At 33.3% G+C, this 23,869-nt stretch overlaps 3 protein-coding genes across 5 annotated transcripts; 1 reads left to right on the top strand and 2 right to left on the bottom strand.

Annotated features, from left to right (window-relative positions):
• Positions 1-326: 326 nt before the first annotated feature.
• LOC122581604 (formin-like protein 1) lies at positions 327-4,340 on the bottom strand. Its single transcript, XM_043753847.1, has 5 exons — positions 3,606-4,340; positions 2,476-3,485; positions 2,177-2,388; positions 1,844-2,088; positions 327-1,396 (listed from the first exon to the last, which is right to left on the bottom strand). The coding sequence occupies exons 1-5, from the start codon at positions 4,098-4,100 to the stop codon at positions 587-589; spliced, it is 2,772 nt and encodes a 923-aa protein (XP_043609782.1). The 5' UTR covers positions 4,101-4,340; the 3' UTR covers positions 327-586.
• A 7,391-nt stretch (positions 4,341-11,731) lies between these two features.
• Positions 11,732-17,350, bottom strand: LOC122581729 (mediator of RNA polymerase II transcription subunit 19a-like). Of its 3 annotated transcripts, none has more exons than XR_006321039.1 (7): positions 17,189-17,350; positions 15,324-15,437; positions 14,271-14,560; positions 13,920-14,120; positions 12,869-12,928; positions 12,671-12,779; positions 11,732-12,099 (listed from the first exon to the last, which is right to left on the bottom strand). XR_006321039.1 is itself a non-coding variant. In XM_043753995.1 (7 exons), the coding sequence occupies exons 2-6, from the start codon at positions 15,352-15,354 to the stop codon at positions 12,729-12,731; spliced, it is 633 nt and encodes a 210-aa protein (XP_043609930.1). In that variant the 5' UTR covers positions 15,355-15,437; positions 17,189-17,350; the 3' UTR covers positions 11,732-12,099; positions 12,717-12,728. The 3 variants fall into 3 exon arrangements, 1 of the variants encoding a protein (XP_043609930.1); XR_006321040.1 differs by having other exon boundaries at positions 15,324-15,429; XM_043753995.1 differs by having other exon boundaries at positions 12,717-12,779.
• A 1,652-nt stretch (positions 17,351-19,002) lies between these two features.
• On the top strand, positions 19,003-22,984 carry LOC122581964 (nuclear speckle splicing regulatory protein 1-like). Its single transcript, XM_043754296.1, has 5 exons — positions 19,003-19,183; positions 20,012-20,187; positions 20,529-20,651; positions 21,316-21,534; positions 22,420-22,984. The coding sequence occupies exons 2-5, from the start codon at positions 20,029-20,031 to the stop codon at positions 22,825-22,827; spliced, it is 909 nt and encodes a 302-aa protein (XP_043610231.1). The 5' UTR covers positions 19,003-19,183; positions 20,012-20,028; the 3' UTR covers positions 22,828-22,984.
• The last annotated feature ends 885 nt before the right edge of the window (positions 22,985-23,869 follow it).

Raw genomic sequence — 23,869 nt, 5'->3', positions numbered from 1 at the left:
AACAATGCATATATATTATAAAGAAAAAAAGAGTTGACACTAAATATAGTCGATAGATCCCATCTAACAACATATCCATCATAGGATTCCAATTTAATTTAATGTGTCTTGTAAAGCATATAAACTGTATATCCCTCTACCTTTATGATGACAATATAATAAGTCAACTTTCCATGCAAAAAGCACATCCATTAATGTTACTTTTTGCAACAACAAACAATCTAAACATGCATTCATGAAATTAAGGGAAAAAGGACACTACAATTTCAAGAACATATATTTTTTACACAAATAATGAGAATATATGAATATGAATACAAAACATATGAACCTGAAAACTTGGTTGAGAGCTTAAAAACAAATATTTTACAGAGGATTTGGGGTTACAAAGAATCTAATTCCAAGGAACAACTTTAGTAGATATGAAGCTTTTTTTTACAGAGATATGCTTATTCTTCCAAAATCTCCTCTGTATATCATATATATATATTTATGTATCTATATAACCGATTTAATGTTCAAAATCTTCTAAGCTTATGTATACAAATACAACACCAAGAAATAGACAAGTTTTCACCCGTACCTATTACAGTCGAAAAGAAGATGATGAATTACTTTCATCGTCTGAAGAACTATATTGTCGTTTTAGAGGGAACCCGGTAAAAACTGGAGGTAGTGTCGGGTTTATTGGAACTGGAAACTTGTGAGCTGAACTGATCACAATCCGCTCGTTTATAGAACCAACTTCTTTGCAGACACGATCAAGAACATTCAAGAAATCTCTCACGACCATGAATATTCTAAAAGGGTGCGCTTCTTCTTTAGCCGAATTTCCATGGAAATATTCAGTGATTTCTTTCACTAAAGAAAGCGCAACACTTTCTTGAGCCTGAATTCGAATGATTTCCTCTTCCGCCCCTCTCATAAACATGTCCATTGATTCTGAAAATCTTGTGTGGCTTTCATTTAACCGAACAACCTGTGAAATGTTGGAAATACCCTTTGATAGTTTGATGACGTCACCATTAAGGACCTCGGAATCCATGGATGCTGCTTTTTTGACATTTGAGAGCTCTGAGCTAATACTGGCAACAACTTGAAGACCAAGTTTCCGACACTTGGTCTCATTAGTGACAGTTGAGTTTGGGGTGTCGGGATTGGTTTCAGGATTACTAAGGCGGGCACCTTCACTTTTGATGATTTCTTGAACAACGAAATGCAAAAGAGTTGTTTTCCCATCCGTGCCTTTGACGTCAATGAGCTTGAGGAGCGTGTCAAGTTTAAATGCATGAGCGTCACCACGATTGGTTCCTACGTTCATACGGTTTCCGGTTTTAAGTACGGCTTCTAGAAGTTTTAGAAACATTCTGCTGTTTCTAAGCTCTTCGCACGCAGCCTGTAAACAAACGAATGTTTAGGGACATAATAATTGGTTATACAATAAACGTAAGATTACCCAAGTATGTCAGCTTTAACTAAAAACTAATTGATTCTGATTCTTGAGCACGTTCATAGCTAATGCAGACACAAACCTAACTCTGAATTGCATAACCAGCAAGCATCTAGGTGGTCATACCATCTGTTTTAGACAGCAGCATCGACACTTTTTACACAAAATATCATGTTCTATGAAAAGTGTACACTGTACACTCCATATAAACCTGACTAACTTTTAGGCCATCTAACCAATGAACATGGTCCCCAAAGAATTTGATTAATAGCAGCTTCAAAACTAGTTTTTTCCACTTGTCTACTCCAAAAAGACTCGCATCCTATGAGATTTCCTAATTCCAAGGATTCCACAAATAACATATTGAAGTAAAGCTATAGCAATAAAATATACCTCAAGTGTCTGAAATGAGCGTTTAAGGTACTCAACCTCTGACTCAAAATTGGAGATATAAAGCATTGCCTCAACTCTTTTAAATGCAAATGGTACATCAAGAACTGCCTTTAAAAACTTCTCAGCGGCCCCAAGCTTCACAGGCGTATCATCTTTATACTCAATCAACTTCCGTTCTTCTTCTTTTGTTGGAGCCATCTTCAACAAACTCTCAAGAAGCTCGGTTCCAAGAGTGTCTGCATTGCCTGTATAATTATAAAATCACAAAATTGTTAAATAAATACAACACATATATGGAAAAGTAACAACTTCAATTAAACTGAAGCAAATTACCTTCTAAAAGTGCATCACAAACTTCTTCAATGGTCACATTGAGCGCCCTAAGTAATATTGCAATGTTTTGAGACTTTTTAGGATCAAGTACTCGGTTTTCATGGCTGGCAGGTGATGGAAGAATTGGCCGTCTTGTGGTGGATGTTTCGTTTGAGTTACTTGAATTCGGCGTCTTCACAATAAATAAGGTCTCAATCATTTCTTCATTTAACCTGTCATTAAGAACCCCAAATCATAAAGATAAATAAAATTTAAAAACTAAGAAAAATCAGTTCTAAGAAACTTTCGAACTATCTTACTTAAACGAGCTCGATTTGAGCTGATCCCACACCATTTCACGATCAGAACTTGCTCTTACTTTATCCCAGTGAAGTGGCTTTAACTTTGGTTTAGGGGTTTCCTGATTTTCTTCATTTTCTGGTAACAGTTCAATTGGAGAAACCAATGGTTGTTCGTTGATCAAAGATGTGGGTCTTGCTGGTGTGACTAAAACCGGTGGTCGACTTGGTGGTGTTGGGGTTTTTGGACTGTGACTTTCCCAGTTTATTGGCGGAGGTGGTGGTGGTGGTGGAGGAGGCGGAATTCTTGTTGGTGGCGGAGGTGAGTTTTGATCACTTGATGACTCTGATAATCTAGGTGAAGACTCCACACTGTCTTTGCTTAATCTTATATCCGGGATCACCAAACTCTGTGGCGGCAGCGGTGGTGGTGGCGGAGCAGGAGCTATACGAGTTGGCGGAGGGGCGGTTTGAATAGCAAAAAGATCCGGCGACTTTGGCCTTGATCTAATTGGACTCAAACTAACCGGCGGCGAAATACTCAACGAAACCGACCTTGCCGGCGACCCCGAACTCGATGACGAACACGACGAAGACCTCGACCCGATCATCCTCCCATTAGTCTCGTAACTCTCCACCGGTATACTCGCAAACCCCGACCTAGAGTCCGATCGAGTCCCAACCGAGCCTCTTGGAGAATAAAACTCTTCAAACTCTTCATCTTTAGAAGAATCAACCTCCCCATTCTCAAAAACACTATTCCTAAGGTTACCTTGACTCCGCCCTTCAATGCCACCGACACTTACAAGTGGCGGCAAAGGGCGCAGATCAGGTGAATCTACTTTTCCCAAATCCGAACCCACTTTCTTCGGTTCCGACCTCAAATTTTCGACAACACTAGCATTAGTAACACCAATTCCACCATGGGCATTAACAATAGTACCTAAGTACAAGAATTCAGCACTAGTTTGTGACGGCCTACTTAGTTTCGGGACATGACTAATACCATGATTTGTTTTAGTCCCAAGATTCTCATTAACAATATTATTATTATTATTATTATTATTATTATTATTATTATTACTTATATTACTTTTATTATTATTATTATTACTACTAGTATTAAAATTATTATTATTACAACTATTAACAGCTAATCTATTACTATTATTGTGATTAATACTACTACTAATATCAGATCTACTAGTTTTACTGTCACTAAAAGATCTAGAATCATGACTTTTATGTTTATGAAATTTCAAATAATAAATAACAAAAACAATAATTATTGCGGCTGCGGCTACTAAAGTGGCCGCAGTCGCAATTAGTTTCCCCGATACCTTTTTCGGTTTCGGGGAATTGGGAAGGTTTAAGGAAGATATATTAGCTGGAAAAGAAGCAGAAGTAGTAGTGGCCGGAGGTGGCGGAGGGGATGCGAGCTCCGGGAAGAATGGGCGGTTGTCCGGCGGAGATGCGGTGGTTGTGGGTGTAAAAGGCACATCAGATGATGACGGTGGTGGTGGGACACCCGGAGAGTCTAGTGGGAAAAAGGGTTGGTGGAGTGTCCGGCGGTTGTTCACGGCGGCGCCGGCGCCGGAAAAAATGCATGTGGAGGTGAAAATGAAGAAGATGAAAAGGGTTTTCATGGGTTGGGAATTTTGGTTATTTAAGAATGTAATGTGGGAAAATGTAGGTGGGAAATTATGAGAATTGAAGAGCTCAGGTGGGAAGGAAGATTGATTGAAGAAAGAGAGATGGAAAATATAGATATTCCATGAAAATGTATGTATGTATGTATGTATCTCTCTGTGTGTGTGTGTGAAATTCTGCAGTAAATTTGTTGAGTGAGGGTGGGAAGGTGTGTGTGTGAACAGCTAAGATTTTGAGTAATTGTCAAATGGCAGACAGTATGGTACAAAGTTTTTGGTTTGAAAAGGAAATACTTTTTTTAAAGACCAAGATTAATTAAAGAAAACAAAAAATTCTATAGTTATTAGTAAGGATAGCACGATACCAGCGTAATGACACAATGTGACGGTGTTATCGACGTTAACTAGTGTAGATAATTGTTGTAAAAGTGTTTGATTTAAATAGGCGGTAGAGATATAAAATAATATAAGAGACTAATGTTATAATTTAATATTAAAGGTTGGTGGTGATTTAATAGTTTAGTCAATTCTTGTGTCTTATTTTTTTACAAGTAACTTATAATATATAATAGTTTAGAATATAGATCATTACATTATTCTTTACTAAAATAGATAATTTTCACTTCTCATCACTAAAATAGATAATTTTCGCTTCTTATCAGTAAAATAGATAATTTTTTACTTCTCGTCATTGAAGTAAAAAAAAATACCAAAAGTTTTTTTATTTGACAAATTTTGTTCTTGGCGTTAACGGCATTAACAATTTTCAGTTAAGTCCACTCACGTGTGTTTACGTGAGGTTAAGAGAGTCTTTCACATGATTACCTCAGTGGTTGGACACTCGGACTTTTGTCTAAGATGTCACAAGTTCGATACTCTCGGCCTGTGATTGCCTATCAGGATTTTGTCCTGGCTTTCGTGGAGCTTTTACCGGGTGGGGCGGGCGGGGGAGGGGATCGGGTAGGTACACAGTATCCAGTCCGGATACCTGTGATCCGGGCCTTGTTGTTCTAAAGATAAAAATAAAAAACCTTACAATTTTTTTCCCTCAATATTTAATATCCCAATTTTCATTTTCTAGAATCTAAAAAAAATCTCTTTTTATGATTTTATTAACATCTTTGTTATATAAATATTTTTACTTTTCTTTTAGCATTAAGTATCACTTTTTGTTGTGGTCTTGATTGTAGTTCATGGTTTTTGGTTTGAAATGTATGAATATGGATATGAATAGATCAGCATACTATAATGAACTAATTAATATAAAAGGTGTAAATCTTTGGATATTACACTTTGTCCATAAGTTTAGCAGGGGCGGCCCTTGGGTGGGCGGAATGAGCGATCGACCGGATCATCAATTAACTAGGGGCATAAAACTTTAGATCGATCTATACTACAGTATGTTCATTAGCCAACTTTTTAATGACTTAATAAAAGAATAACGATGTTGTACTGTAAATAAAATCCATCGATCTGTATGAAAGGTATAATCAGATGAATGATAAAAAAATCTTTTTCATATCAAGTCGCAGGCTATGCAAGATGCTAGGAAGAAGATGAAGGATTAATTGTTTATTATATATTTATTTATGTTTGGTAACTTTTATTATTGAAAGTTTCATTTTCACCCCTTCGAATTACTAGTTTATTAGTTCCACTCTTCTAGGCCAAGATTTTATATACCATTGTAAGTATTCTCTATTTCTTTTCTTTTATTTTATTAAAATGCTAAAGAAAAATAATATGTTTAATGTTGTAATTCGTGATTATACAGAACATATCATTTACTATGTTTTTGAAATTAAATGAAGTATTCGATATGATTTCTTTTAAAAGGTACGTTTATTCTAATATACAATACAATGGTTCAATGTTGAAGTAAATACATTAAAAAAATTCAAAATTTTTGTTTATACTTCTTTAGATATAGTACATGGCCACCAAAGTATACGAGAGGAACGTGTACGTGTTTGATTGTTTACTACGAGCAAAATTTTTTAGGGGTAATTTTTTATCGATTAGCCCTGAGCATCATAAAATATAGGGTCAGCTCTGAAGTTTAGTCTAACTATTTGGATATTAAACAAATAGTTACTCTATATATGTCAAATGTTTTAATGTTTTATTCGATTATATTAACCCATACAATAAGCACATATATACATGACGACTATTTTAAATCTCCTGTGGTGTTATGTAATAATATAATTTCATGAATATACACTTGCATAGGACATACGGTATGTCGCTATATATGATTTTTTAGACATATAAAAGGTTAAAATAGTACAGTAAAAATATTCACATGATCATTTAAGTAAAAATAAATGTACGGATACGAATAGGTCAAATGTGACAGTGGGAACATTGAAAATTACCAATTTCTAGAAATTAATTCAAGCACCGACACATTTGGAAGCCGGAAAATAAAAGAATATTTTGAGAAAATGAAACATGGAGCAAATACATAAGTTAAAACTTGTATCTATATTAAATTAATAAAAGCAACACCACCCACGACCGCATTATTACCATAATTATAGCTTATAAGTTCGTAATTAAATATCAGAAAAAAACACACCAACATTTATTTTTTAATACCTTTTGTTAATTAAATAATTAAAGATTTTGTAGCTGTGCCCCTTGAAATGTTTGAATGATTAAATAACGAGGAGCGTAACATTCCAGGTCAAAAGGGGTAACAACACCAGGAAGATTATTAGCGGCGACGTCGCCTCGCCGCTAATAGTGCGGGCCCCCATGTCTGTAATGGTAAATCCAACAAAGAAATCAGCGGGCCCCCTGTCAGTGTCAGAGTATTAGCGGCGACGTCGCGCTAATGCTCTGGTGAGGTTGACTTTTGCCGGGTGATGTTACTGTGCCAATAAACTTTAGAATAAATTTTTTTTGGTAGGGTAGCTAAAGGTAAATCGTATCTAAAAGATCAAAATTCGAGGGAAGATATTAACAACTCTAAAAAAATAAATATTAGATGGAGATGGTTTATAAAAGAGCAAATCTAAGTTTACAAATTTTACAAATTCACAATTATAACCATATTTTACATATGAGGTGATCTCGGGGGTTACTCTTTATAAAATTTGAGGATAGAACGACTCATCGAGTATGAGCAAGTCTTGGACGCCAAAGACTTTTATCATGTATCGACCAAAAATGAAATGCGTATAAATTCATAGTAGTCTTAAGGCTTATTCGATGAAAGGATAACTTTATATCAATAGATTTTAAATGTTGCATTTATTTTTATTTTTTTGAGGGGGGGGGGGGGGGGCATATATGATTAAACTAAAAAGTTTATAAACCTAAGATTACTCTTTATAAAATTTGAGGATAGAACGACTCATCGAGTATGAGCAAGTCTTGGACGCCAAAGACTTTTATCATGTATCGACCGAAAATGAAATGCGTATAAATTCATAGTAGTCTTAACTCTTAAGGCTTATTCGATGAAAGGATAACTTTATATCAATAGATTTTAGATGTTGCTTAAATGCTATTTGATGATGATGGCGGTGGCGGTGTCAAATGGTGTAGTTAATTGATGTAAAGGTGTTTTATTTAAAGGGGGGTAGTAGAGATATTTTATAATATAAAGGACTAATAGTGTAATTTAAAATTAAGGGTGGTGTACTGGTGTTGATTTAATTCATTAAAAGTAGTTTGGTCAATTTGCATGTCCAACTTTTTTTAAACTTTCAACATAAGGGGATAATTTCTATATAATAGCATAGATAAAAAGCAATTGGAAAGCAAAACACTAATACTAATTGACTTTAACTAATAATACAAATAATTTAACTTGTTACCACAAAAATAAAAAACAAACAAAATAATTATGTGTTTTTCCTTTTATCACTGTCAAGAACTTGAAAACTTACTATAAAAGACCGTACTTAATGAAACATAAAATCAAATTTTGTTAGTTGTATTGATATGTAATGTGGATACTATTGTTAAATAAATATTAAAAAAATAAATAAATAAATTTGGAGGGATTCGCTTGTGGTGCCTTAAAAGTTTCGTCCTTGTGTAGTGTTGCTCAACTCGTGATAAACGAGATCCAATTTAAACAACCGATTATCTATTGTCGGGTTAGAACTCACTATTTGACAGTGAGAGAGTTTGTTATATATAAAAGTCACGTGTAAAAAAAAGTTATGCATTTTAATATAATTGTAAATAAATATTATTTTTGAAAAGAAGATAACACGCGCCGACTCTTTATTCCGCCAACGACTGACTGGAAATTATCTTATTTGATTCGAACATAATAAAGGACAAAAAAAAAAAACAATTATGAAACTCTAATATTCGATATATGAATGTTATAGTCATTTTAGTTTAACAGAAATTTTTTATTGTAAAAAAAAGTTAAAAATGTTAGAACTTTATTTAACATGCATAAAAAGATTGTACTTTTTCATATTAAAAGTTCATTAATGAGTTTTATTTTATGATAAATATATAACTATTTAATGTATTTTAATGAAACTTATTAATATTTCATTTAGCAAAACTGAAAAAGAAAAGAAAAAAAACTTTATTATATGAAACTCTAAGTTGACCAACAAAAGAGTCAAAAAAGTGATGGCACATATGAAATCCTATTGCTGTCAAGTTTATTATTTTAAATAAATTTTCGTAAAAGGTCATTTAGATGGTAAAGGATTGCTAAAGAACTTTTTTAAAGTTTATTTGTCATTTATAGCGGAAAGATGATAAATTAATCAACAATGATACTGAACACTTATTGTTAAGTAAATTGAACTAACACACGATTTATACTCGTATAACAACCACTATAATTCTGACAATATGGAAACATAATTAGTTAGATTGAAAATGACAATTGAGAGAATTTTTTACCTAATAATAATCGAAGTGGCTAAAAGCGACTAGTAGAGTAACTTTTTTGAGTGGTGGTCGCGATTCACAAAGGTACCAAATCTCAAATAGCTGAAAAAGTCACCAAAATATCGTACCTTTTCATTTTGTTTGTTTTCATAAACACTAAAACACCCATAAAACCAGGATAACTAAATTTATTATTATTAATGCTAAATATTTATTTAGTTTTTCTTTCAAAGAACCTCGATTACCATTTAAAGGTTTAGAAATGTTCTTAGTTACCAATTTAATTACTTAAAGATAATTTGATTTGATATACTCAAGGTTAATAGTTTAATCTGATAAGATAATCAAGTACTTACTGTATATAAGTGTATAAGTATACGAGCATGGTACCTGCGCAATGCGGCGACAGTGGTGTAGAAGACGGTCTAGTGGTGGTGATGGTATTGTTGGTATTGGTGACGGTGTCAAGTGATGTAAGTTAATGTAATTGTGATAGTGAAAAGTTTTAGAAGATAAGGGTTTAAAGTATTAAGTATTAAAATAAGGGTTTATGGTGTAAATTAATTCATTAAGGACAAAGTTGTTAATTTATAAAACTCTTTCCATAGTGGGTTTTTATTAAGGGGCAATTTAGTAATTTCGTATGTAACATATGAGTAACTATTTCTATTTTGAGAGGGGTGCATAATCTTTATATAGGAGTATAGATAAATAAATAACATATGTAAATGATATTGGTTGAAGTTAGCATACATAGAGTTGTTCTAAGATTTCCAATTTTCAGGTAGTGTGACAAGTTTCTAAGAAAAATAGAAAACTATATTTAATGTGCGAGTAAGTTTGTTCTTTTGAAGCCAAGGATACTATGTTTATTATCAAAAATCATATAATAGTTGTAAAAAATAGGCACATGAAGCACCCTCTCTTCAGAGGTTGTGGTGGGTTATAGTTATGCATAATTGCATACAATTAAGAAGATGTAGACAGATGGAAAAAATCTTAAAGTACCAACAACTATTGTATAAAGATCGAGGAGAAAAACGAATGACAACTATGGTATTGTAACATATTAAAATCAAACATTTTGGACACAAACAAAAACAGACAGAAATGCTAACACTATCCCTTGTTTTTTTTTTGACTAAACATAAATTGATTGATTGAGACCTAACCAACTTGCTATATATTTCTTATTATATTTTGATTGATGTTGTTTTTCTTTGTCAAAAAGTCTGGCTTCATTTATTTATTTTCTTATATTAAACCTCATTTTTTCTTATTTGTGATTATGATTTCTTTCATTGTTTGGTTTGATACATAATTAGATTATTGATGTTATCATTTTTCTTTTAAGAGTGAAAAAAAAAAACACAAAACCTCATACCGCCCTAATTATAATATATTCCAGATATACTATACTAAAACCATATAAAATCAAGGAACAACTTAAACTTTTCTCTTCATCCTGAAACTAGTTGCAAAATTACATTACATAAATATATGATATATATGATATATATATATATATATATATATATATATATATATATATATATATATATATATATATATAGGAAATGGAAAACTTGCCAACTGCTAAGCATCCTGAGTTCCTGACTACCTGGCCTACTAAGCCTTAACCCAAAGAAAAAAATGCATGCATGATTGAGGTGGTTCATGCTCCATTAACTAGCCTAATTCAAGGAAATACGATGCCTCATCTAATCTTATAACTGTTGCTACGATAAACGGTAAAGACATGCGATGCTAGACCACGTACGTATCAGGTTGGATAGCTTCTCATTAAACTTTGATCATCACGTGTAATGCTCAATCAAGTACGGTCGCAAATATTGAATCAAAAGTTTAAGACGCTAAATGTGGTAATATATATAAACCGGTTGAATAGCTGCTAACAATGAATTTTGATCATTACTTGTAATGCTCAATCAAGTTCGGTTCAAACAGGTCGGATGGATTAGGTTCTGTTACTGGACAAGTAGACAACACTTTTAGATGCTTTTTTTTTCTTACCTTCAAAATGTGATTGAAGACTGATTTTCTCAGAAGAAAAATAAAGTTGATTAACCTATCCAACCCAGTAAGCAAATTTGCCTTTAGCCATAATTTTCACCCATTTAACATGTTTTCAAATGAATAAAGTCAAACGATAAAATCCACCACTCTTCCTGTTTCGCTATCAAGGTCTAAAGAGAATATGTACTTCTATCACACGAGAAACATGCCTATAGTGATTTTAACTACCAACTTCACATACTCATGATTCACCTCCCTTCGGTCTCTGCTCAAAGCTAAACAAGAAAGACGGTACTTGACATGAACATCAACTGTCAAATGTTCAAATACCTATAGGATCATTAAGAAAAACAAAACTTGACATGAACATCGACCATCAAATGTTCAAACACTAATTACACCAAAAACCATCAAATGTTTAAACACTATAGGATCACATCAAGAACCACGGTACTTTGTCATGATTGTCAACTGCAAACCTTAAAATTACAAGATCCTCCAGAAAAACAGCATATGGATGCAACTTAATCACTTTTACTGTTTACAAGTATCAGATAGTACATAGCATGTTTAACATGAAGAGAACCAAAAATATCTTCTTAGATTACTAGTGACATCACCATTTACATCTTATCTCAATAGTAACACATATGGATGCAACTTAAACATTTTCACTGTTCTCAAGTATCAGATAGTACATATAGTTCATCTCTAGATTAGAAAAGAACCAAAAAAAGATATCTTCTTGGATTACTAGTGACAGCACCATTTACATCTTATCTCAATAGTATTTACAAGGACTAAAAAACATACCTACCCATTAATGATACAACATCTTACAAAGTTCTTTTCTCCAAAACTGGAACTGAAACTACACGTACGGGTCGTTAAAAATGATCAGGAATTATATAGATATCCAGCATGCCACTAAACTAAAGAACGGATTTACGTTTTGAATGTATGAAAGCCCAACTATGATACAAATTACAAAGCAGTCTGGTTTCCATAAAATTGTACCATGAAAAAATCTACTGCACAGGTGAATTCACCTTTTTGGATTCCTTTAGTTAGTCCTGGGGCTCTTCTGCAAAAACACAAATTAAGACAATCAGATTATTTTAATAAAAAACTAACCACCTACTTTTCAATTAATCCCTCATCGCTTACATTTTCCTGTCTCATTTAACCATATAACTTTTAGAAGTTGTCCCTTATTACCCAACTTGTAACCTTCTTTCTATGTATATAAGGTAGCAAAATTTAGCTTGTAAAATGATATTGATACAAGAATTTACTAAAACCACAGTTATATTATGTTCGATCAATCCAAACAATAGTCATTAAATCACTATAGAACCCAAATCGTGCTACATCACACTCGTAAGCTAAATTATGTCAGGTTATATATATAGGTTGACAGAATTTTGCGACCTTTTCAGGAATCTACAATGTTTAACAAACATGTTTTTAAAGTTTTATGGTTGAATAAAACATGGAGAAATAACTTATTTTATAAGGGACAACATGAAAGTAGGATGTTATTTTAGACTTCTGCATTAGAAAAACTAAGATAATTGCCATATAACTATTACATAATTATACTTTTGTGATAAAGGTTTGGTGTATCATTTAGCTTGACTAAAGAATATAGGAACCTCTGGTTTTGTTTGCAATATGAGGAGAAAAAAAAATACTATCTACCACAATCCACTTTCAAGCTGCTATCTTTATTGCCCCTATCTCGTCGATCTTTGAGCTCTTGTGCTGCAAAATGGACATGATAAGTTAATGGAAAAACGAAGATCCAATCGGTGAGAAATCACAAAAGAGCTCTTTAAATGCATCCCAATTACCTTACTTTTCTTCTGCTTGTGAATGTCATTGCTATCTTCGTTTCCATCATGCTTTCTTTTCTGAAACAATATAAAGGGACAACCCACACCGTTGATCACTAAACTAGAGTGGCAACTCTATACCAATTACGTTATATTAGGTTTTGGGGTTATGTTTTATCTCTAATGGGTCAAAGTAGTAAAATCATCCAAAGTGCATTTTAAAAGGAAAAAAATAAAAATCATCCCAAGTGTATTTTTAATGCATAAAACCTCCTGAATCAATATAGTCAAAAAACCTGACATACTAATCATAAGTCAAAATATTGAATGACAACATTTGGCATTTGCCCAAATCGAACCGTGCCAAAAGAATTATTAATTTTGACACTTTAACAAAATAGCTGAGATTCGTTATGGACTTATGTCTCAATAGTACATAATATCTTTGGTCACTCAAAGGAAAGCAAGGGTCCCTATCACCAACACTCTTTAGCAATCAACAAAGTACATCTCCAGAACCAAATAATATATATGCAACATTAATGCATACTTTAAACAAAATTTGTTACATAAAAGCACCATCTTGACCAAGAAGTTGATTTTATCTGAAAATGAGTTATGAATGTTAAAAGAGGTAGTCTTTGAAGACTGAATGCAGAATCTGTAAGACTGTTTAGTAAGTAAACTAATTAAAATAAAAAAACTAACACCCAATGTCGTCTTCCACAGGTTTTGGTCCCAATACACGACGATGTATGGGGGAGGTTAAGCCTTACCCCTACCTAAGGTAGACCGGTTGCTTCCAGAGTTCCAGGTTCTATCTAGGATAGAAAAGGACCTCCGGCCTTGCAAGGCATGAGGATAGAACCCTTAACAATCTGACTCTAGAAACAAGGGTATTAACCACTTCATCCAACCTTGCTGGTTTTTAGTAGTAAACTAATAAAAATAATAATTCCCATGAAATATAAGGACAAGTTAATCTTCCCCTTTACGGATTCTTCATGCTTGAGATTAATGTGTATGCTTTTAAAAAGCAAATGAGCTTAAGATGTGAAAAGCATCTAACCTTCTCATGGTGACTACTTTTATCCTTCTTTTTCTCCTTGTCCTTATCTTTACTTCGATCTTTATGTCGATGTTTGTGTTTCTTGTGCTCTTTGTCTTTATCCTTCTCTTTATCTTTATCTTTGTGCTTTTTATGTTTCTTTTCCTTGTCTTTTGATTCACTTCTAGATTTTCCAGCTATAGTAGGCATCCCCTTCTCAGACTATGACACAATAGAAAACATGTATATAGACCAGGATATTACAAAATCGTAGAAAGTAGAGGTGGCAGTTATGACTCATTTACTTATGACTCACTTTGACCAGGTAGCCAGATGGCCCACAGAAAGTAAAAAAAATAATCGAAATCTTACAGCTGGCAGGTCAACAGGTGCAGTCTCCCTCAGCTGAAAGGCTTCCGTAAGAACACTAAGGTCAAATGGTTGTATGCGTGTGTTTGTATCTCTAGAATGTGATGTGTTGTGAATGAGCTGATCTAACTGCATCCCTTCGCCTTTTCTGATTTCTGTGTCTCCAACAGCATGGTGAAGGTAATGTGTATCTGAAATTGACAAAGGAAGTGACTTCTTGCAGAAGAACTCGTAGTGGGGTAACAATTTATAGTAACTTATAAGATCCACAGCGCCTGTGAGTTCCCTTGGTCCTAAATTACAAAAAGCAATAATGCATAAGAAAAAGTATACAAAATCCAATAAGCAACCACTGTACACATGGACCTGATTTGGGTAGTATGTGGGTGCTTGATGTGCGTTACCAAAGTGATTATGTGTTGAAGGGAGTACACGTCTTTTAACTTGTGTACAATGAAGAAGGTAAGTAGTAATTTTGTCATAAACAATAAGAATCAGTTTAGAATGATTTTCTTTAATTTCAGTTTAAAATGGTTTTCTTATGGCTAGTATGAAAGCGATTATCCAAGACCGTAAAATAGGAATCAAATAAACGGTCTCGAATAATCACTTTCATACTGATATATAGGAATCATTCCTATATATCAGATAATCAGAAGCAGAATCCGTTTATCCAAACATTAAAATTGTTGGTTGCAACTTAGAGTATAGATAACCAGCTACAAAACGTAAATCCAAACACCTCCTTTGATGTGTGTTAGTCAAGGCATCCAGATGCAAAGAGAGAAGTTACAAACTCTGATGTCTGGATTGAGTAGAGTTCCTATTAAAGACATCTTATGCAACCTAGTAGTATTGTTTTTGTACATCGAATTCATCCGTTATATTATTATTTACCCAGCATAAAGTAACCAGAGTGGTTTTTTTATGTATGATTTCAACAGAATAAACCAAATAAGAAAACAATATCAGAAAATGTTGTACATAACCACAAAGCTTGATGGATATACTAAACTTTAAGCACAGAGAATAAAGTATTTGAACTTTGCAACTTACCTTTTCCAAACTTCTTACTTTCTGGATCCATCAATCAGTGTCACGTATGAGGATATACCATTATCATCCGATAATCTTCGGAAAGAATCACAAATAGCTTCCAATCCTAGATTCCTGGCCAAAATTGTTATGTCCCGACTTAGATTAATAAATAAGACACACAACCAAAACATATAGTAACATGTTCACACCAAATACATCTAAATTTTACAATAATTACATAACTTATACAAGTCTCCCAAGAGGACAAGACTTGTCAAAATGCAGCACGCGCTAAAAAGCATGAAAACAAAGAGAATACTATAAGAAGAGTTACAACTTATAGGTGTGTAAATTGTCTGGTTTGGTAAATTATCTTGGAAAACCTTATACTGTATATCAGCTAGGGCCAAGGGATACTAGTGGTTTGCCTAACTCCAGAACCCAACTTCCTTCATCTTGAACCCTCATTTTGAATTTGATTTTTTACCCCCCAAAGCTTACATTGTAACAAACTCAGGTCTTATAATAGTTATTCAATTTCATTAACACTATGCCATATTAATATGCGAGATTTTGACGATACATGGCAAAAATGGAACCGCCCTCTACAATGTGCGGTTATGTAACTTAGAAGATTCTCAAATAATATATCCTTTTCATATCAAGGTTACTCATTACACGCCCTGTATGTGTTGCCGTTATATATGTCACAAATGTAGTGAATCTAATATTAAAATTGTGGGTCAATCGTTACGACTAAGGCAGAAAGCAAAAAAAAAAGGGGAAAAACCATGAAAAAAAAACATTAAATTAAGACGAGACACGAGTTTCAATGTATACGGATTAAATCATTTAGTTTGGTACATTGTCCCAAACCCTAATACTGTATATCAAATACAAATACTACATCATACTGCCAGAGTTGGCAGACTCATTAATGGAAAATGGCTGAGAGTATGCTAAACTTTAATCAGGCATAACTTTTATCTAGCAAAGAGCTACGGCTATTCTGTTGTTTGAAAGATTTAATAATATATCATTCCCAATTTGAAAGTTAGTCCTCACACTTTGTGTATGTCTGTCCTTAGGTTCAACGTCACGAATGCAGAAAACTAAACCTAACATTAGAAATGTGTGTCAACTATCAACCATTACGACTAATCCCGAAAGCAAAAAATAATCAATCCATATATACATATAGGTTTTAGGTAAAATAAAACAACTATTAAAGTAAAACAAATAAAACAATAGGTTTTTCTTCAGTGATAATCACTGTGCATCATAAAAATCATCATACATCAATTGCTTTGTGAATCTTTGCGCATCAATTTAACCATGATCTAAGGGTCAAGATCTTGTCTTATTTGTTTTACTTTAATACTTGTTTTACAATACCCAACCCCCATATACATATAATATATATTTTATATATATACAGTACACACATTACTCATTTCCTCATGTCCTCATCACAAAGGCACAAAATAAATAGTAACCTACAGTTTTCCCAATTTCCCAATATAGAAAGAAAAACAACCTATAAACAGAAATATCACAAACAACAAATTTCCAAATCTTATGATCTATCAACTTAATAACACCTCCTAAAAAAGTCAAAATCATATTCATTTTGACTACCAGTTAACTTAAAAACCCTAAACTTAATTTTTTATAATTTCAATCCAAAATTTCAAATTTTACAAATTAACATCAAAAAAACTAATTTTAAAACATACCCACATCAGATTTAGGGACTTCATACAATAAAGTTTCAAACTTTATTTGATTTTTTAGCATAGGAATGAATCTTTGATAGTTTTAGTAGATGTGAAGTAATGGGTGCTGTTGTACTAGTTGAATGATGAAAAGGGGTTAAAAATTACCTGATTCGGAAGATGTTGAGCTTGAATTTTGAGCTAATTTTTGAGGTAAATTATGAGATTTGTGTTTGTGTTTGTATGTGTGTGTGTGTGTGTGTGTGTGTGTTTTTTCGTGGTTTTGGTGTCTTAGCTGAAAATGAAAATGAAAATGCAAATGGAAATGAAAATGAAAATGAACCCTAAAAAAAGGTTGAAAAGGATATTGTGTTTTCTGTAATAAAGGAAGGGACTAAATATATATATATAGTCACATGACTAACACTCAAAAGAGGCCTAAATTTTGTTGAGCTAATTAGAGGCGTAATTTGGTATGGACATCAGAAGTGTTCAATTCGAGTCGATTATGTTAGCCAACATAAAATATTTTATTGATTAGAATATTTTGATGTTAGGGTTTGCTAAATACAACGCTTAGGGCTGTGTTTAAGGTGCATAAATTGTTTGTATATTTATCATGAAAATCAGGGGGCGGACTTTTAATATGAAAAGTACAAGTTTTTTTTATGCACGTTAAATACAGCCCTTAATGCTGTATTTAGCATTTTCCTTTGATGTTTTCATAAACAATTTCAAACTTAAAAATCACTTAAAATAAATATAAAAAATGTTAAATGTAGCCATAGGGCTTTACTTAACTTAGATAAATAAAATGTATGTTTTAACATCAAAAATCACTTAGATTAAAATCCGTAAAAGATGTGTTTAGCAAAAACCAATAAATTTATTGATCAATTATGAAATAAATATAGAAATAATTCTAACAATATTTAGTTATTCTGAATTTTATCATCTCCCTTTACAACCCAATCTAACGTATTATTCATTTAAAAAAATCTTATATGAGCTTATCTCAATTAAATTCATTTTTACACCCTCATTAATAACTCAATCAACTATATCTATTAAACAAATAAATGTTTTATATTTACAATTAAGCATATCAAAAATAAATATTGTTTTATGTTTGATGGTTGGTTGTTTGTATAATTCTTTTGAATAGGTATACATATATAAATATTGTATATATTTTTTAGGATATTTGTATTGAGAAGGATCACATCTAGAGATCTGGGTATTGTTAGAGATTTCAATTCTCATCCTCATCCCCGAGTTCCAATTGTAATCCCCATTTCCGTCTCCATCCCCGTCGAGGATATAAATTAAATCCTCGTACCCGTCTCTATCGGGGATCGGGGATCCCCGTCGGGTATCGGGGATATTTTTTTAAATAAACATAAATTTATTGTAGCATAAGATAAGTAGTAGAAAGTCTATTTCGAGCTTTTCTTTTTGTATATAAACTAATATCTATTCTAAATAAATTATAAATAAAATATAACACATAAAAAGTATTAAAAAAAACTGTAAACTTAAAATATATAGAAAAACTTAAAGTAATTCTAATAAATATATAGAGTGTTTTCGGGTTCAAGTATGGGGATCAGAGATTTACGGTTTCACATCCCCAGTCCCCCATCCCCATCAAGGAATAAAACTCCATCCCCATACCCGTCCTCATCCCGGTCAACTTGGTGATTCCCCGACCAAATCGGGTTTGAGTATCGAATTTCCCATCAGATACGAGTATTTTTGCCATCCCTAATCAAAAATACTTATATAATTAAAATAAATGATATCACATATTTAAAAAATGATATGTAATTGAAAAATGATCACTAAGATGTTACTATTTATGGCAATAAATAGAAGTTTATTGATAAAAAGGTAAAAAGTTTAAAAATCATTGGTATTTTGGTGAAGTTATCCAAAAAAAAATTTACTTTCCAAGTATAAAATGATATATATATTTCTTATATTTTGATTTTTGACGCAAGCAAGCAAACCCAGAATTCTGTTGTGAACCAAATCGGAAACATCCGCCCTCAAAATTATACTCACAACACCACCGTCTTCCACCGGCGTTCAAACGAACTCCGCCGTCACTTTTCCGGTGACTCTCCCATCTTCACCGATTCATCAACCATATATTAGTAAAAGGTACAGCTTTCGTTGATCTCCTAATCCCCTATACAAAACCCATATCTTAATTTTGTTTATAAAACCCTAATTTTACGTGCTTTATTGAATTCTTATTTATTTATTATAAATTAAATTCACCATTAGGCTTGTATTCATTGTTTTAGCATCTTTATCATATAAAAATATGAACTTTAGTAGTTATATAAATATTTGTTAAAAAATTTGTGTTGGTGATCATATATAGGGTTGCGTGTTTGGAAATGTATTCAACTATACCCTAATATATATATATATATATATATAATAGGATGTAGCAAATTTTTGGCCTTAGAACAGCTTAAGTTAATTTGCTTATGTTGTATCATAACACAATGTAGGAGATAGTGTGCTTATCAACTTATGATGTATCGTAAGTCGTAACACGAAGATTTCTTAAAAAGCCGCCAAGGGATGAGGGTTTTTCTTTTTTGGATAATGTGGCAACTAACAACATATAAAGCTGAATACATGTCCAAGCACTTGTCCTTAAGAAATTGTCTTCTAGTTGGTTGTGAAGGCGGTGGCATTTGGAAAGTATATGGTTTTAAAATTTTAATCCCATTTAGAGTTAAGGATAAACTCGTTTCAAGAAAAAAAAAGTACCTTGGTGAAGGTGGACATTGATTGGACCACCAGGTGAACTTGATTTACATCTACCTTGTACATGTGGTTTGACCCAACGGGGTTACCTGAATATTAACTTTTTTGGGTATATATATAACTAAGGTGTTTTTTTGTGAGACCATGGTATAGTTTTATTGATAAAATTTTACCTATAGCTATTAACTTACTAGTTTTTTTATACAGGAACAAAGTAAAGTGATATGAAATACGGATTAAACTTAAGAGGACCTTCCTCCCAACAAAAGAAGCAACCTGTCAAACTTCCTCGCCCTTCTGCGCTTGGGTTTGGTGACGACGATGATGATGATGTTGAGAGAGAGATTTCTCGACAGGCTGGCAAGAACAAGGCTCTTAAGGATGTAAGTCAGCCATGAAAATGTAATATTTTTTTCCGTAGGGGTATATGTTTTATCTTCAACGGGTCAAATAAACATGTACCAAAAAGGAAACGGATCAAAGCTGGCTGAATTGTATTGTTAATGCATACAACCTAGTACTGAAAGTTCAACTGTTATTGTAACTATATTATCTTCTATAATCATATTTAACACAAATTGTCTAAAAGTTATTTAAAGCATTGACCAGTATGGACCAAACCATACCGGAAAGTATATTGACCTTTTACCCAGAAGCCCCATTTTACCATCCTTACTTTCACGAGTCTCCGTTTCTTATCATTTGTGTATGTTGTTTTGTCTAGGTAGAGGAGCAACATAAGAAAGCCTTAGAGGAGGATCCGTCGGTATTTGATTATGATGGTGTATATGATGAGATGAAGGAGAAAGCAGTTCGTCCTGTAGCACAAGATAGACAGGAAAGGAAGGTATCATATATATTTTCACTACTAAAGTACTTATGAGTGTTTTAGCTATCATATATTGATGTGAACCTTCTATGTTGGAAGTTTTTCTACCATTTTGTTTAGTTTAATTGAATATATCCGATATGTAATTATTAAAACATAGTGGAAGGTTGATCCTTATACTTTTGAAGGGGTTGATTGGGTTCCCCCTCCCCTCGTCCCAAATAGGTCAATTTGGGGTTGGAGTCTGAGGTATCCTAAGCCCTGATCCGTATAAAGCCATGTGTATTGATTGATCAACAAAGGGTTACAATAAGCCCAATATAAAGAGCCTGATATTAAACATAGCTACATAAGTACCCTCTGTTTAGAACAAGTATAAACCAAAGACAAATACTTAGTCTAACATTTTTATTGCATTACATCATCTAGATTATTGTTGTTACTGGCTTATGCAATCATAATTAAAACATTAGTTCTTAATTTAAAAGATTTGACAAAATACTTTTGTTGTATCTTCTTGGCCTGGAGGCGCTGGATTATCCATGGTAACAATGACACGGTCTGACCCATTATCCAAACTGTACGATGCTGAATTTTGTCACTTTTAGTGCTGATATTGATAAATGCAGTATAAATATATGAAGCCTTTTTCTATTGCTAACTGTATGAACCCTTGTTACAGCCAAGGTATATTCAAGCATTGATTGATAAAGCAAAAGAGCGTGAGCGAGAACATGAGATAATATATGAGAGAAAGCTTGTCAAAGAGAGGACTAAAGACGACCACCTTTTTGGGGACAAGGACAAGTTTGTGACTAGTGCTTACAAAAGGAAACTCGCAGAGCAAGCAAAATGGTTAGAGGAAGAACGTTTGCGTCAACTTCGGGAGGAGAAAGAAGATGTAAGTTGCACTTTCCTTTCGGCATACTCGTGCTATTATCCTTTAGTTTAATGCAATGCGTATGTATTGATGTCTGTGATACCTAAGTTTTATCAAGTTTTTTCCTTGGATGAATGATTCTGGTCGACTTGGATAATGTTGTTATTTTACTGTTTCAAATCAATTAAAATAAGCCAAGTTATGTAAAAAGGAGACGAGTCAAGTGTTGAAAGTCATGCAAAGTGTGCTTTTAGTGCATATAATCTTCTTGATTGTTGCATCAAATTAAGTTACATTATGTGTTGCCGTGTCATAGTTTTTATAAGTATATTTATCACAATGTATACATATAAATGTAGTCGCAAAAGGTGTTCTGCATCAACCCCAATCCATCTTATTTTGAGTTCTACTAAAAATCAGTGTTCAAATCTGTTACCAAACCTGCCCACGCATAGTGGCATGTTATATGCATAGCTATTTAGTAGTTATAGACATAAGCTAGCTTCAATCTTCTGGTTTAATTTTTCTTTAGTTTGCAAAATGTTGACTAAAAGTTGGGTTTATATGCATTTGATAGTGCAAGCAAGTTTCCTTATTTTGAAGGATGTTTTTTCACCATTTACCTTCAAGGCAAGGCTATATAATATCATCTTCAGTTTTACAAACTAAAGTGATTTTTTTGTGCGGATTGTGTTTTGTGATGGTGGTGACTTTAAAATCGTTAGTAATCAGCCTGTAGTAGTTAGGGATAGTTCATTTGCATTTACTATTGATAATTAATTACCTTTTGTGTATTCTCCGAATCTGATTATTTTGGTCAAAAAAGTTCAGTTTATGTTTCTTATGTGCTGGAAACTGTATTCTCCTGATTGAATTTGTGACCAAATTTACATTTTGATGTAACAGGTCACTAAAAAGGGTGGTGATATGACCGATTTCTACTTCAGCTTGTCAAAAAATGTCGCCTTTGGAGCACCAGATGGTGAGTCAACAAAACCCAACAAGCACAGAGAAGAGTCAAAGATTCACAAGCCAGAAGGAAATGTACCATCAAAAATGGAGTCAACGAGTGCTCCAGAAATAAATCAGGGTGAAACATCTGCGGCATCCATGGAAAAATCTGATATCGTTGAAGCAAAACCTATTCCTGATACTCGTAAACAAGAAGTGTCTAATGATCCCCCAAAGCAAGAATCTGGAACCGGAGGTGTGGTTGCTCAATCTCCAACAGATCATCATAAAAGAAATCAGGATGCTTTGGCTGCTGCTAAAGAACGGTTTCTCGCGCGAAAGAAGACAAAGGTTGTTGGTTAAACCGTTAATGTAATGCTATACCAGGAGAATGTGGTTTTGAAGCTGAAGATTTTTAGATGGTGTCATATTGTTAATTTCTATATATGGTTGAACGGAGGCAATTCATCTTTGTACACCTATGTTTGGTTCTCTTATATATAAATCTGATTTTCTCAAACTATTTTCGTTGTGCTTGTGTAGTATACAGTGATCAAGAATGAAAAGTTCCCCCTGTCTTAAAAACTTAAAACCTGTTGAATACGACTCCTAGCTGGTCGTTGGTTCTCCATTAGTGGCCTAGAGGTCACTTTTTTTGTTTTTCATTCTGTTCTCTTCTAAGCTCCATGTCTTCTCGTTCCACTAGTGAGTACTAGTTCATTTCAATTTTTCCATTTTTATTATGTGTACAACTCATTTCTTGGACCCTTCCATTCTGTGCAACATTGATACTTTTAGCCCCTTCAAGTCATCTCCATCCTGTGCAACCTTGATATCCTGCCCTTGCTTTATGTTTGACACATCTCAATTGTGGACTTGCTTTTCACAAGTCCACTGGCATTTATATTCCATGAAAGCAAGTATCTTAGGCAGTGTCTCTAAACAAACATAATGATTCTTAGAATGATTTGCCGTGTCGACTTGAAATATTGTCGACGTTTATTCTAAGTTTCTAATGTATTTCTTTTTGCTTGTCCAGTGGTTTGCTACCTCTATTTCCATTCGGGTCTTTCTTAATCCATGTTAGGGACCTCTATGCATCCTCGTGTTATAGTGGCTCGTTAACTTCACCAATTAAACGAGTTCAGATCACGAAATACAATAATTATGACTGACGTCATCAACTCATAACATTAATCGGTTTGATTCATTAATCAGAATTTTGTGGATTTAAGTCTCACTTGAGAGTAGAGACTCTAGGCATATATAACACGAGGTGTTTACAATTCTAAGTTTTGTAACCTGAAAGAAATATAACTGCCAGAACTAGAATTGTTCTAACTTCCTCAAGATCTTGTCTGTAGATAGAATTGGTACTCAAAAGTTAGAAGGTGCTTAGTTCACA

This window comes from Erigeron canadensis, chromosome 9 (genome assembly GCF_010389155.1).
Source record: "Erigeron canadensis isolate Cc75 chromosome 9, C_canadensis_v1, whole genome shotgun sequence".
Classification (NCBI taxonomy): Eukaryota; Viridiplantae; Streptophyta; class Magnoliopsida; order Asterales; family Asteraceae; genus Erigeron; species Erigeron canadensis.
This window is presented reverse-complemented; position numbering and strand designations above follow the sequence as displayed.